Genomic DNA, 16,412 nt, shown 5'->3' on the forward strand with positions numbered 1-16,412 from the left:
TGAGCGAAGACCCACCCCAGCAAATTGGGCCGTGTCCTCTCCCATTGGTTCTTGAAACCAGCGACCCAAGAATCACCAAAGTCCCAAAAGTCCACCAATCCCAAAGTCTCTTGGGTCCAGCAACCCAAGAATCACAAAAGTCCGACAACCCCCCCCAAAGTCTCTGTCCATGATCAGTGCAGCCCCAGAGTTCAAAAGGGGGGGGGGGGCGAGCAGGGTGTTAAGGGGCACCTTACGTGATCCGAGGCCAACCGGCTGCTTCTCCGTGGGGTTCCACCACAGCCTTCACCACGAACTGCTCCATTCCACCTGCCGTCCCACTCCTGCCGTCCCCGAACTGCTCTGGCAGCTGCTCCGGCAGCTGCTCCGCTCCGCTCACCGACCTGTGAGCCGTGCCGCTCCGCTCACCGACCTGTGAGCCGCTCCGCTCCGCTCCACTCCAGCCGTCCCTTGGGCTGCTCCCACAAGGCTCTGCTCTGCTAGCTGCTCCTCCAGCCGCTCCGCTCACCGACCTGTGAGCCGCTCCGCTCACCCCCACTAAGCTAAGTTAGCTTAGCAATAGCTTCAGGCTCCCCCACTAGTTAACACAGCCTCAGTGATCTCAGCTCTTAAGTAGCTTTAGCTCTTTTGTGATTTCAGCTCTTAGTGATTTCAGCTCTTAGTGATTTCAGCTAGTAGTAGGGGAGCCCCAGTGCTGGTGCACTATTGGCCCAAAGTGAACTCAGCTCAGCAGTCTGTAACTAGACTCCTAAGGGAATCAAAGTTAGCTCTGACATTCAACAGTGGAGAGAGGAGGAGGTGCAATTGGTGTTTCAGGCCCACAAAAGGGACCCACACCACCAGGTACCAATACCTGTCCCCATCCTCTCTCAATTCACTGGGTTTTGTAACCCATGCCCCTTGACAAGCAAATGCTACCTAGGTAATGGTGAATGATTCACTCAGTCCTTCTGTCATACAACAGTTCCACTGGCCTTGATTCACAGAATCAGGGTAACAAAACTTTATTCTTCCTGCCCCAATAACAGAGAAACTGGGGATCCCACACCAGCTAAAGTAACCACTTTGAGTTGCTGTGGTTTCATGCCAGGCGAGTGGGTGTGCCTATGCAAACAAGATCAGCCCCTGGAGTTCTTTTCCACACTCGCCATAATTCACCACCAGATGTCAGGGTAGAGCTTATCCTGACTCTGCTTACATCAACAACCTACAAAACACCCTCCGACACTCTTTAGCCCTTGCTAAACCTAAAAGATGCTCAGAAAGAGAAAAAGGCCTGGTATGATAAACATGCCAGAGAGTGTTCCTTCAAAGTAGAGGGCCAGGTCATGGTCTTGAAGGCGCTCCAGGCCCATAAGATGGAAGGGTCATGGGAAGGGCCATTCACAGTCCAAGAGCGCCTGGGAGCTGTTAACTATCTCATAGTGTCCCCAACCTCAAACCTAAAGCTTAGAGTGTACCATGTTAATTCTCTAAAGCCCTTTTATTCCAGAGAATTAAAGGTTTTTCAGTTTACAGCCCAGGGAGGAGATGACGCAGAGTGGCCTGAAGGTATCTATGATGAAGGAAAAAGTGATGGTGGCGTGGAAGAGGTGAACCTCTTCATGACCCTCGGACATATGCAGCAACAGCCGATCAAGGAGCTGTGCACTAGCTTCACACCGATGTTCTCAGCCACCCCGGGATGGACTGAACGGGCATACCACTCCATTGACACAGGTAACGCTCGCCCAATTAGAGCCCAACCTTACCACGTGGCTCCTCAAGCCAAAACTGCTATAGAACGGGAGATGTGTTATTAGCAGTGGATGTGTTATTCCTTGACTTTAGCAAAGCTTTTGATACCATCTCCCACAGTATTCTTGCCAGCAAGTTAAAGAAGTATGGGCTGGATGAATGGACTATAAGGTGGATAGAAAGCTGGCTAGATCGTCGGGCTCAACGGATAGTGGTCAATGGCTCCATGTCTAGTTGGGAGCCGGTTTCAAGCGGAGTGCCCCAAGGGTCGGTCCTGGGGTCGGTTTTGTTCAATATCTTCATTAATGATCTGGAGGATGGCGTGGACTGCACTCTCAGCAAGTTTGCAGATGACACTAAACTGGGAGGAGTGGTAGATACGCTGGAGGGTAGGGATAGGATACAGAGGGACCTAGACAAATTAGACGTTTGGGCCAAAAGAAACCTGATGAGGTTCAACAAGGACAAGTGCAGAGTCCTGCACTTAGGACGGAAGAATCCCATTCACTGTTACAGACTAGGGACCGAGTGGCTAGGCAGTAGTTCTGCAGAAAAGGACCTAGGGGTTACGGTGGACGAGAAGCTGGATATGAGTCAACAGTGTGCCCTTGTTGCCAAGAAGGCTAACGGCATTTTGGGCTGTATAAGTAGGGGCATTGCCAGCAGATCGAGGGACGTGATCGTTCCCCTTTATTCGACATTGGTGAGGCCTCATCTGGAATACTGTGTCCAGTTTTGGGCCCCACACTACAAAAAGAATGTGGAAAAATTGGAAAGAGTCCAGCGGAGGGCAACAAAAATGATTAGGGGGCTGGAGCACATGACTTATGAGGAGAGGCTGAGGGAACTGGAATTGTTTAGTCTGCAGAAGAGAAGAATGAGGGGGGATTTGATAGCTACTTTCTACTACCTGAAAGGGGGTTGCAAAGAGGATGGATCTAGACTGTTCTCAGTGGTAGCAGATGACAGAATAAGGAGTAACGGTCTCAAGTTGCAGTGGGGGAGGTTTAGATTGGATATTAGGAAAAACTTTTTCACTAGGATGGTGGGGAAGCACTGGAATGGGTTACCTAGGAAGGTGGTGGAATCTCCTTCCTTAGAGGTTTTTAAGGTCAGGCTTGACAAAGCCCTGGCTGGGATGATTTAGTTGGGATTAGGTCCTGCTTTGAGCAGGGGATTGGACTAGATGACCTCCTGAGGTCCCTTCCAACCCTGATATTCTATGATTCTATGATCTGCGACATGTAACAGATGGGTGTAATCTGCCTCTCTGAAAGTGCATGGGCATCTCCAGTGGTTCTGGTTCCTAAACCAGCTGGGGAAATACACTTTTGTGTGGACTACTGTAAGCTAAATGCTGTAACTTGCCCAGACAACTATCCAATGCCACGCACAGATGAGCTACTGGAGAAACTGGGACGTGCCCAGTTCATCTCTACCTTAGACTTAACCAAGGAATACTGGCAAGTACCGTTAGATGAATCCGCCCAGGAAAGGTCAGCCTTCATCACCCATAAGGGGCTGTATGAATTTAATGTGCTCCCTTTCAGGCTGCAAAATGCACCCGCCACCTTCCAGAAACTTGTAGATAGTCTCCTAGCAGGATTGGGAGAATCTGCAGACGCCTACCTTGATGAGGTGGCCATATTTTCTGATTCATGGGCAGAACAACTGGAGCATCTACGAAAAGTCTTCGAGCACATAAGGGAGGCAGGACTAACTGTTAAGGCTAAAAAGTGTCAAATAGGCCAAAACAGATTGACTTACCTTGGACACCAGGTGGGTCAAGGAACTATCACCCCCCTACAGGCTAAAGTGAATGCTATCCAAAAGTGTCCTGTCCCAAAGTCAAAGAAACAGGTCCAATCCTTCTTAGGCTTGGCCGGATATTACAGGTGATTTGTACCGAATTACAGCCAAATCGCCGCCTCAATGACAGACCTGACCAGAAAGAAGCAGCCAAATGCAGTTCAGTGGACTGAAGGGTGTCAGAAGGCCTTTAACCAGCTTAAAGTGACATTCATGTCTGACCCTGTGCTAAGGGCCCCAGACTTTGACAAATCTTTCCTAGTAATCACAGATGTGTCCAAGCGCGGTGTGGGAGCAGTTTTAATGCAGGAAGGACCGGATCAAGAATTCCATCCTTTCGTGTTTCTCAGCAAAAAACTGTCTGAGAGGGAAAGCCACTGGTCAATTACATAGAAGGAATGTTACGCCATTGTGTACGCTCTGGAGAAGCTACGCCCATAAGTTTCCACCTGCAGACCGACCATGCTGCACTGAAGTGGCTTCATACCGTCAGGAAAATAACAAGAAACTTCTTCGGTGGAGTTTAGCTCTCCAAGATTTTGATTTTGAAATACAACACATTTCAGGAGCTTCTAACAAAGTGGCTGATGCACTCTCCCATGAAAGTTTCCCAGAATCACCTGGTTAAAATCATCTTTAAAATGTGGAAAATACTGTTAGTTCTTTATATAATCAGTAGTATGTCTATAGGGGCATGTGTCTTATTAACTCTGTTTTCTCCTAGTGTTCCAGGAAGAAATCACAGCCAGTGTGGAACAGGCTGTCCAGCACTGTCTGTGATTTGGGGTGTGTGTGTCATAAATATAGAGAGAAGGGTAGCATAAAATCCCTCCTTGGCAGCTGTACTGAATCGCCTTACCTGTAAGGAGTTAAGTAGGTCAAATAACCTAGTTGGCACCTGACCAGAAGGACCAATGGGAAAAGAAGATACTTTCAAATCTGGGAGGGGAAAGTTTTGTTTGCTCTCTCTTTGTTTTGTTCCCTCTCTGGATGGAGGGAGAGACCAGGCAGGTACAACATCTCCTGAATATATACCTGGAATAATAGATCTAAAACCACAGAAATTGTAAGTAGACAAGGAAATGCGTTAGGTTATCTTTTGTTTTAGCTTGTGAATTTTCCTATGCTACAGAGGTAGTTTTATTCCTGTTTTTGTAACTGTGAAGCTGAGCCAGAGGGGAATCCTCTGTGTTTTAAATCTTTTATTTACCCTGTAAAGTTACCTTCCATCCTGATTTTGCAGGTGTGATTCTTTTACTTTTTTCTTTTTAAATAAAGTTCTTCTTTTAATAACCTGATTGATTTTCAGTGTCTTGAAGACAAAGGGTCTGGTCTGGGCTCACATTGCTAAGGGAACAGGTTGGTATATTATTCTCAAGGCTCCCCAGGAAAGGGGGTGAAGGGGCTTGGGGGAATATTTTTGGGGAATAGGGATTCCAAGTGATCCTTCCCTGAATTTCTGTGTAAATCACTTGGTGGTGGCAGCAATACCGTCCAAGGAAAAGGAAAGGAAGTTGTGCCTTGGGGAAGTTTTAACCTAAGCTAGTAGAATATAAGCTTAGGGGGTCGTTCATGTGGGTCCCCACATCTGTACCCCAGAGTTCAGAGTGAGAGGGGGATCCCTGACACTGGCGTTCCTGAAAATATGTGCATCATGCACCTTCCCAGACCATCCAGCATTTATGTCAGTGAAACAGCTGCAGTGATCCACAAGAGCCTGCAATACCATGGAGAAATACCCCTTTCTAGTGTTGTACTCCGTTGCAAGGTGGTCTGGTGCCAAAATTGGGTTATGTGTGCCATCTATCGCCCCTCCGCAGTTAGGGAAATCCATTTCTGAAAAGCCGTCCACTATTTCCCGCATATTGCCAGGAGTCACAGTCCTTCGCAGCAAGATGCAATTAATGGCCCTGCACAGTTGTGTTAACGCAGCCCCAACAGTCGACTTCCCAACTCCAAACTGATTTGTGACTATAGTGGGGCGGCTGCCCCACTCCCTGAGAGTATGGGCTGTGGCAGGCCAGTGGGCCTGCGCAGACGCACAGCCAATAGGAAAAGAGTTTACTGGGAGCCAATCAGGGCCCAGGTTGGAGACAGCCAATCAGGGCCTGGCTCAGCCCTATAAAAAGGCTGCTCAGGGAGAGAGCAGTCAGTCTGTCCCAGACCTTCGACGGGGAAGGTCTGTCTCCAGAGCAGGAAAACCAGCACCGCGGACAGTGCAGTGCTGGCCAGGCTCAGGGAGCAGAGGGAAGCTCTAGCCTGAGGCCTGCCAGGCTGCAGGCCCTGAAGGGAAGGGCCTAGTGGGTGCAAGGGGCTGAAGGGGAAGCGGACAGATGAGGGGAGAGAAGCAGGACAGCGAGGCTACCACCGGAGGGTCCCTGGGTCGGAACCCAGAGTAGAGGGTGGGCCTGGGTCCCCCCTTCGCCCCTTGCAGTACACCCAGCCATTGGCCGTAGGGAGCAGCCATTACAGACCACGCCAGATCCCTGACAGGAGGGATTAGACTTTGGGGTGTGTGGTTGACTACGGTGGCTGGACATAGAGACTGCTGATTGACACCCCCCCGGAAGGGGGTGTGGAAGGACTAATGGGCACTGCCGGAGGACAGTGGTCCTGAAGAGAACGCCGCGAGTTGGTGAGCGACGTGGGCTCAGAAGCCAACCGAGGGCAAGACAACGGGCGGGATACCACCGAGAGGGGACGCTTCACTGGACTGAGCTAATTCCCGGAGTAACCAGTAGGAGGCGCCGCGGGGGTGAGTCCCGACCTTGTTACAGTGACTGACCAGTAGCAGTCTGGAGTCACCAGCTTCCACACTGCAATTGCCACACGCTTCTCCACTAAGAGGGCAGCTCTCATTCTGGTGTCCTTGCACCACAGGACGGGGGTGAGCTCCACACACAGTTCTAGGAAGGTGGCTTTCCACATCCGAAAGTTCTGCAGCCACTGCTCGTCATCCCAGACCTGCATGACGATATGATCCCATCACTCAGTGCTAGTTTCACAAGCCCAAAAGCGATGGTCCACTGTGTGCAGCTGCTCCGTGAATACCAAAAGTAATCGTATGTTGCTCCCATCCATGTCACAAGGCAAGTCTGAATCCTGGTCAGTTAGGAACTTTAAATGCACTGCCATCCGTGATGTGTTAATGACATTTAACAGAGCAGTAGAGAGCAATGCAGGATCTATCCTTTCACACAGAGATGGCAGGCAGACAACAAACAAAGGTCATTGAAAAAAGCTGTGAACCAAACCCAGAAGCCCATGGAATGCTGGGACAGAAAACAATGCATCATGGGACGTTAAGACCACATGCATGATGCGCTGTAATCCATTCCACCAACCCACAAGTCCTAGCAGCATAAGGTGGTGAGTAGCACTGTGGGATAGTTACCCACAGTGCACTACTCTCACTGTCCATGCTAGAGCACCAAATATGGACGCTGATCGAAGGAGCATAGTGTAGGGTTACCATATTTTAAAATAACAAAAAGAGGAAGCTCCAAGGGGCCCCGGCCCCACCCAACTCCGCCCCTTTCCCCAAGTCCCTGCCCCAACTCCGCCCTCTCCCCTGAAAGCTCCGCCCCCAGCTCCTCCCCCTCCCCTGCTTCCCGCGAATCAAATGTTCACGGGAAGCCTGAAACAGGCAGGCAGCAGGTAAGCTGGGGCGGGGGTGCGAGGAGGTGCAGCCCAGTCCGGCCCCCCCGGCCGAGCGACTCTGGCCTTGGCGTCTCCGGCCCGGCTTGGCTCGGGCCCTGGGGCGCCGGCCCCGGCTGGCCCCGGCCCCGGCTCCGGTGGCTCCAGCTTGGCTCGGGCCCCAGGGCACCGGCCCTGGTTCCAGCCAAGCACGCTGGCCCCGGCCGAGCGGCTCCGGCCCGCCCCAACGGCTCCAGCTCGGCTTGGGCACTGGGACACAGGCACCGGCCCCGGCCGAGCGGCTCCAGCCCCGGCCGAGCGGCTCTGGCCCTGGCGGCTCCGGCCTGGCTCAGCTCGGGCCCTGGGGTGCCGGCCCCAGTTCCAGCTGAGCGCGGTGGCCCCGGCCTGCCCCGGCCCCGGTGGCTCCAGCTCGGCTCGGGCCCCGGGGCGCTGGCCCTGGTTCCGGCCAAGTGCGCTGGCCCCAGCTGAGCGGCTCCGGCCCGCCCTGGTGGCTTCAGCTCAGCTCGGGCCCCGGGGCACAGGCAACCGGCCCCAGCCGAGCGGCTCCGACCCCGGGACACCAGCCGAACGGCTCCGGCCCTGGCGACTCCAGCTTGGATCGGGGCCCGGGGCATAGTGTGAACATGCAATAGCAATGTTATTATAGTGCTTTTTGGTCGTCGACATAACTTTTTTTGATGAAACTCTGAAAAGGCCTAAGAAAGAGGGCAATTGATAAATTAAACAATAAGAAGTCACCAGGACCCAGTGGTATTCACCCAAGTTTACTGAAGGAACTCAAATGTGAAAATGAAGAACTACTAATTATGGTATGTAACCTATCATTTAAATCAGCTTCTGTACCAGATGACTGGAGGATAGCTAATGTGATGCCAATTTTTAAAAAAAAAGCCCCGGCCGAACGGCTCCGGTCCTGGCGGCTCCAGCCCGGCTCAGCTCGGGCCCCGGGGCACCAGCCCTGGTTCCAGCCGAGCGCACTGGCCCCGGCCGAGCGGCTCCGGCCTGCCCCGGTGGCTCCAGCGTGGCTCGGGCCCCAGGGTACAGGCACCAGCCCCAGCCGAGCGGCTCCGGCCCTGGCGACTCCAGCTTGGATCGGGTCCCGGGGCACCGGCCCGCCTTTGCCAGAGGCGATCCTGGCAATTACAGACCGGTAATCCTAACTTCAGTACCAGGAAAACTGGTTGAAACTATAGTAAAGAACAAAATTGTCAGACACAGAGATGAACATGATTTGTTGGGGAAGAGTTAACATGTTTTTTGTAAATGAAAATCATGCCTCACCAAACTACTAGAATTGTTTGAAGGGGTCAAGAAGCTTGTGGACAAGGGTGTTCCAGTGTATATAGTGTACTTAGATTTTCAGAAAGCCTTTGACAAGGTTCCTCACCATAGGCTCTTAAACAAAGTAAGCTCTCATGGGATAAGAGGAAAGGCCTTTTCATGGATCAGTAACTTGTTAAAAGATAGGAAACAAAGGGTAGGAATAAATGGTCAGTTTTCAGAATGGAGAGAGGTAAATGGGGTGTCCCCAGGAGCCTGTACTGGGACCAGTACTATTTAACATATTCATAAATGATCTGGAAAAAGGGGTAAAGAGTGAGGTGGCAAAATTTGCAGATGGTACAAAACTATTCAAGACAGTTAAGTCGCAAACAGACTGTGAAGAGTTACAAAGGGATCTCATAAAACTAGGTGACTGGGCAAAAACGGTTAATTCTCTTGAGGTAGAATGCAAGGGCTCGTCTCACATCTGGAGCATGAAAACTAGCTTCTTCCCTTGAAGTGTGAAGTCTGTGCTAGTCTGGAAACTAAATATCCTGGTTTACGTGGAAGTCCGATGAGTCCTTGGGCCGGAAAGGAGAATGTGGATGGAGTCACCTTGTCCCAGTAAAAAGCCGTGAAGGGTGTATTTGCCATAAGGGCTGCCCTGTTCAAAGTGCACGGACAGGCGCACACCTCCCGTGGGGCACCCACAGTAACAACTTCTCTGAGAAGGAGTCATAATTTTCTGAGGAAATTCCCTGTAGCCATTGTGTTAAATGCAGGTGGAAGGGAAATACGGTAAAAAGAGTAAAAATCTTCCTGTGTATTTTTTCTTTAAAAAATGTTAACAACTGCGGCTGAGGGAGGATCTTCCTTTTATTTCTTTTTAACAATGAGGTCCCAGCTACAACAAAAACATTGTTGGTAGCTGGCATGTGACAGGTCAGACATCATCACAAAGGCCAATCAGAATGTCGCTATGGACAAAGCCATATTCTAATCCACAGTAACATGTCACCAGTTTGTTCCTCAGTCAATGACATTTCTATAATTCATATATGGGGCCAGATCCTCAACTGCTACAAATCAGCATCTCTCCATTAAACTTCAGTGGCACCACAATGATTGACACCAGTGGAGGTTCTGACCCACTGGTTTCCCTGTAGTAGACTAGAGTACATGGATACTATAGAATAAGGGTGGGGAGAGGAGGAAGCAATATGCACTAAGAGTCAAACAAGTCACAACCTAAATGCTTCAGCCATTTCAGGATTTGCTCTGACTGCATTCTGCTATTTGTCTGTTTGAAATGAGATCTGGGGCCACCGTTCTGCCCCCATGCCAGGAACCGGCCCTCACAGGCTTGGTCTCCGAGCACAGAACTAAAGCTGTTCCACATTGTTCATGCAGAAAGTTCTTTCTCGGCCAAAAAACACAATTTCATTCTGCCACAGGAAAATATCTAAACAAACATTGTCATTTTTTTTTTAAATGTCGCTTTGTTTTTTTGGTTTAAAGAAAATGAAATTACATTTAAATTGAAATTCCAGGTCAAAACAAACCTTCTGTTTTAAAACTGCCAATGGGAAAACTGAAACTTCCAAACCAAGGACTTGTTTGAAATTCCTTGTGAGAAAAATGTTGATTCTCGGACTAGCTCTAGAGAGAATGTACCATCTCCTGTAAGGTCACTGTCAGTCCCATTCTATTAGGTGAGCATCAGGGGGCGCTATTGAGCAATGAAAGCCACATGCTTTCCCCTTCACCCATCCCAGATGCACCAGATTTCACACTTTTACAATTCTGGCAATATAAGTGGGTCCTGTGTTGGTTCATACCTCTTAGGTGAATTTGACATAATGAGAAAAATCAGGTTAGAAAATATTATTAAAAAATAATCACAGTCAATAGCCCACTAGCAGCTTTGAGTCTTTCAACCAAATACTCCAGAACAGCTGTAAATCATACTTACTGTTCAGGCCTTCCTTGTTAACTATAGTGGTGCTCCCGAGTGCCTCGTAGTACTGCTGGTTACTCATCAGCGTATGCATGCCAAGGATCGCTACATTAAAAAGAAAGGAAAACAAAACTGAGTTATTGCAGCCCCTTATGCAGAGAAAAGATGGATTCTGGCTAGCCTCGGGAGCACACAGCATCCCAGAAGTGACCTGAAATGTGGGCCTCCACAGTAAGAAATGTGCTTTTGTGCGAATGTAGAAAAGCTAGAAAGATGGCACCCATGAGCCCGCAGCTTGAGTCCCACTGTGCTGAGTGACACTGAGGCTATGGCCATTTTCTCTCCACTAAAGAGTAGCATGATTTGTGCAGGGAAAGGTATGTGCATTGCGGGCAGCAAGGGTCAGGGCTGCGCGTTAATGCCAAAAGATATTAAACGGAGGAGACACAGACGTGGGAACAGTTTCCCAGTGATCAAGCTGAATGGAGTGTCTGGGTTGGAGCCAAACATAAAAAACGTTAGAGGAAGAATAAATATCACAAAACATAGAAACAGCCATTAGTAGGTACTAATCTCACGCCTGACCCTGCCGTGTACCATGTGCCTTCCAGCCGCCACTCGCCTGGGGGGAGGGGCTCTCCACACTTGTATAAGACAATAGCATCAACAGTGTTCCCGGCACACTCAGCAGCAGAATGAGACATTCTCATCCAGTAAACTATGGAACAGTGTATAGATCCCAGCAGAAGTGCTCTGGCAACGGGTGTTCTGTTTATACCCAACACCAACGAACGGCAGCTTTAACCTGAGCTTTGCACTTTTTAACAGGTCACAAAAACCTGAAGCTGTGCCAGGGTCCGTGGTGAAGACAGAAACACGAGTCGTATAAACAGAATTAAAATGCTGCAAGAACACAGAACCCAAGTTTCAGATAACTAATGCATTTCAGTCTCTAATTTTCTAAAACCACACACACACGGTCTACACTAAAAACTAAGTTAAGTCGACCCAGCTCCGTTGCGTGAAAATCCATACCCCTGAGCGAGGCAGTTAAGCTGACCTAACCCTGGCGTAAGACAGCACTAAGCTGACGGAAGAATTCTTTCGTTGATCTAGCTGCTGCCTCTCGTGGAGATGGATCACCTACAGTGTCAGCAGATCCCCACCCGTAGCCGCAGCGAGTGGCTGCACTGATGTTGCAACTGTGCCATTGTAGCGGCTTAAGTGTAGAGACAGCCTCAATCTGTGTCTGGTCCATAACCTCAGCAGTCTGGCACCTACCAGAGTAGGCAGCACAAAGCCCACAGACCAAACGTAACATTTAAAAAAAAGAAATCCTGCTGCTCTCAGAAAATTCATTTTGGAAAAAGCCCTGTAGCAATGAATTGTCCATTCTCATGTGGTTCGATATAGAATGTTACACGTGTGCATGTGTGTATAAACAGACATGTGTAAACATATGTTTATTAGGGATGGGCAAATCATATCAAATAAACTAAGAACAAAAATTCCTCTAAACTTCACACAGAACAGACCTTCTTCAAGGTCCCAACAGCTGTTTTCTCTTAGTTTTTCCACAAACTGTTCTTCCAGGGTTTGACTGGCACCAGAAGCAGAAATTGCCAGAACTTCCCTGCCCATGTGGAGTTTTGGCTGCAGAGTGCTGGGACTGTCACGAGAAGGGTGGTTCTTGCTAGGGATCTACCATGTGAAAAACTGCCGGGACAAATAATTGCACACCTACAATTACTGGCACCCACTATCTAGTTCCTGCAGACATGTAAATTCCTGCTTCAACCCACAAATCAGACTCTCGGTCATCCAAGAGACCTGTGCTGCAGGTGCAAATAGCTATAGATTTGGGATTACACCTGATTATTTATGCCCACAATTGGTACCTGCAGACAGGGAGGCCCCTGGTCTCAAAGTCTGGCTCATATTGTACAGGGACACATGAAAAAGAGCTTCACAATTCCCACACGAGTACCCACTTCCCTGTCTTCTGCTTGTCTGCTCCTGTATTGGGCAGCAGGAAGACAAGCACACACAGGCCGGCAGAGAAGTTCTTCCAGGGCATGGGGTGCATAAGAAGAAGAAGTAGAGGGGAGGGAATGGAAAGGGTTAATTTACTTCTAGGACGATTTTGTTGTTAATTTTGAATTAATGTCAGTTTGATGTCAGGTCAGGCTATGCCTGTTACCGTAATGAGAGTAGACGGTACTACCTGGGGCTCATCAAACCCACTGCCTTGTGGGTAGCCCGGAAGGGCATAAGGCTAAGGGAGCAACCCCTGACAGAAAAGCCTCACTGCCTTGTGGGTGAATTCGGGAGAATGTAAGGCTATGAGCGTAAACTCAGACAGAAAATCTGGAGTGGAGCCCCAACGGCGGTCAGGTCCTAACATCTTAGTATCTTTCTGGCAACTCCTGCAGTGGATCAGGTACCAGATGTATTGTTTTTTCCTCTCCTCTGGGTTTTACTGTTGATGCTGAGATGGGGGTCCTGATGCACGGGCAATTCAGGGCCTCCATATCATCTGCCCAGGCTTGCGCCCTGAAGAGGTACTCCACCTTCACCTCAAGCCTCAACACAACATGGGAGGCAGCAGTCACTGGTTCTAAGCTCCTACTCTATCGGCGTAGAGTTGAGCGCCAAGAGCTGTCTCTGACGGTGGGCAAATCATCATATCTCACTGGACAGCCACCACCCACCATAAAAATGGGTGGCCCCCGGACAATAGGGTGTTGTCCCACCACAGTCTGCCTGCTTCAATGGGTGCTTGGAGTTTAGAGTTTCATAACTTGACAAGTGGACTGTGACCAATGCACCAGGCAAATCAAGTAAAAGAAAGAAAACATCCTTAAAGATAGGGTGCTGGAACGTTTGCACCATGACAACTGGATTATCTGAGGGCCTTCAGCAAATGAACAATGCACGTAAAACTGCCATGATCAATGACAAGCTGAAACGACTCAATGTGGATATCGTAATCCTCCAAGAAACACGGTTAGCATTAAGTGGATCTCTCAGGGGAAAAGTCTACATATTTTTCTGGCAGGGGAAAAGCGCTGAAGAAACGCAAGAGCACAGAGAGGGATTTGCCATCAAGAACTCAGTTCTGGGGATGACTGAGCCACCTACAACTGGATCAGAGAGAATTTTGGCACTACGGTTGTTCTCATCTGAGGGCCTAGTCAACCTTGTGAGTGTCTTTGCCCCAACACTCTCCTTGTCTTCTGACATCAAGGACCAGTTCTACGACCAGTTGAACACCACCATCAGCAGGATTCCAAAGCACAAATATGTTTTCCTGCTAGGGGACTTCAATGCAAGAGTGGGAGCTGATCATGACGCATAGTCTTGCCCAACACGGAACTGATAAAAGAATGGAAACGGTCAGAGACTGCTAAAAGTTTGTTCCTATTACGACCTCTGTGTAACAAACTCATTCTTCCAGACAAAGCCGCAACACAAAGTGTCTTGTAAACATCCCAGATCTGGCGATTGGCACCAATTGGATCTTATCATCACAAGGTGTACCAACCTTAACAGCGTCCTCATTATCCGCAGTTATCTAAGTGCTCACTGAGACACAGGCCACTCTCTGGTATGCAGCAAGGTCAGATTTAAACCAAAGAAAATAAACAGATCTAAAGTAAAAGGACGTCCTCGTATTAACATCAGTACTTTAGCACAGTGGTTTTCAAACCGTGGGTCGCGACAGAACTGGGTCGTGGAATGGAAGGCACTGGGTCACAGCGGCTCTGGTCAGCACCGCCCACTGGGATGTTGAAAGTCCCATCGTCGGTGCTGCCCGGCTATCGCAGACTAGTCCCTACCTGTTCCGACACCGCGCTGCACCCTGAAAGCGGTCAGTAGCAGGTCCGGCTGCTAGGTGGGGGGGGGGGGGGGGCACGGGGCTCCGCGTGCTGCCCCCACCCCAAGCTCCGGCCAATGGGACTGGGGGGAGTGGTGCCTGTGGGCGAGAGCCGCTTGGAGCCACTTGCGTGCCTCTGCCTAGGAGCTGGACCTGCTGCTGGTCGCTTCAGGCACAGCACGGTCCGTGGTGCCAGGGCAGGCGGGAAGCCTACCTCTGCACCCCGGCTGTGCCGCTGACTGGGAGCCACTGGAGGTAAGCCTGCACCCCAAGCCCATGCCCCAATCCCCTGCCCCAGCCCTGAGCCCCCCCAACCCAGAACCCCTTCCTGAACCCCAAACTCTTCATCCCCAGCCCCACCCCAGCGCCTGCACCCCCAGCCCAGAGCCCTGACCCCCTCCCACACCCCAACCCTCTGCCCTAGCCCTGAGCCCCTCCACACCCCGAACCCCTCATCCCCACCTCTGTTGGGTCGTGGGCATCAACAATTTTCTTCAACTGGGTTGCCAGAAAAAAAGTTTGAAAACCACTGCCTTAGTGGACCAAGAAAAGTCACAGCCGTACAAGAACATTTTATTAAGATGATGTTAAAAAAAAATAGTGAACAGAGTTTGAGCATAGAAATTTCTGGTTATCAGGGAATAACATACAGATTATCGAGGGTGCAAAGTTTGGTTTAAGATCAGGTGGCATGAGGAATACATAATCTGCAGTATCCCCGATTGGGCGTAAAAGGTTGATGGGTCAAAGTACAGGCATTGAGATATGAGGATTTGAAGTTCATAGAGTGGCTATGTTTGGATGTGGAGTATAATGAGTGGATATGATGATGAGGATGGATTGACCCTCATTTGGTGAGATTTAATGTTCAGGGAGTTTATGGTTCCAGTTCATATGATCCAACGGAGAAGGTCACTTGGTCCCTTTCTCGTAGTGGGAGAACGATGTCACTCTGGCTCACCCCTCCTGGTACTGTCGGTGGCCGGTGATGTGCTCGATGTAGATGTCCCTGGACCGTCGGATGACATCTGAGACCATGAGGCACCGCATGAGCCGTGCGTAGCGTCGACCGATCCCGCAGGTCCGCAGCACACGCTCGTTGCAGGGGTCCCAGGCACCCAGGGCTCCGACAATCAGGGCGTCCATCTGCACCTCGTAGCCCTTCGCTCTCAGGGTCCTTGACTCCAGTGATGGTGCCAAAAGCGTCCACCTGAAGTGGAAGCAACAGAAGAACACAATCTACGATGCAGCTCTGTCAGTCTTTGGGAAGAAGGAAAGCAAGACTAACAACTGGTTGGATGCATATTCCAATGAATTGATACCAGTCACAGAGGCCAAATGCCCAGCCCAAACCAACTATAAGAGAGGCCCAAATAAAAAACCTTATGTGTTGAGAGCAGCAAGAACCAAGGTACAACAGACTGCTTGATGCTGCACCAATGACTATTGGCTGCACTTATGCAAAAGCATCCAAGTAGCAGCTGATGCAAGCAACATCAGAAACATGTATGATGGGATCAAGAAAGCCTTGGTTCCAACTTCAAAGAAGACAGCCCTTCTGAAATAAACAACAGGGGAAACAATCAGCGACTGCACCAAGCAGATGGATCGCTGGGTAGAACACTCCTCTGAGCTTTACTCTTGTGAAAATAGCGTTCTGGACACAGCCATCAATGCCATCGAAAGTCTACCTGTTATGAACCAACTTGACAATGAACCAACAGTTGAGGAGCTTAGCCTTGCCATAGATGGCCCTGGAAAAGACTGCATACTGTCAGAGGTTATAAAATGAGTTGCTCTGCCTGTGCTAGAAAGAAGGCGAAGTACCACAAGAAATGAGAGACACCAACATCACCACTCTATAAAAACTAGGGTGACAGGAGCGACTGTAACAACTACTGTGGCGGCGCGGCGGGGCGCTCCGCGGTGGCTGGGGGTGGGAGGTGTTCAGCAGCATGGCTCGGCTGTGGGGCTGTTTGGCGGTGCTCGGCGGGAGGTGTGTGTGGTAGCAGGAGGATTCGGCAGCACGGCGCGGTGCTCTGCGGGGGACTGGGGAGTTTGGCGGCGCTCTGCGGGGACCTGGGGCAGGTTCAGCAGCGGGGCGCTCCCCAG

General features: G+C 50.1%; 1 protein-coding gene across 2 annotated transcripts in view; it reads right to left on the reverse strand.

Moving 5' to 3' along the window:
* Window positions 1-16,412, reverse strand: part of TMOD1 (tropomodulin 1) — a gene marked incomplete at its 5' end in the record, with an annotated part of 79,458 nt that overhangs the window by 18,385 nt on the left and 44,661 nt on the right. For both annotated transcript variants that reach the window (XM_034774837.1, XM_034774838.1), the window contains 1 exon segment: window positions 10,439-10,528. In XM_034774837.1, the coding sequence (XP_034630728.1) occupies window positions 10,439-10,528 (90 nt within the window).

The sequence above is a fragment of the Trachemys scripta genome, chromosome 6 (genome assembly GCF_013100865.1).
Source record: "Trachemys scripta elegans isolate TJP31775 chromosome 6, CAS_Tse_1.0, whole genome shotgun sequence".
NCBI classification, from domain to species: Eukaryota; Metazoa; Chordata; order Testudines; family Emydidae; genus Trachemys; species Trachemys scripta.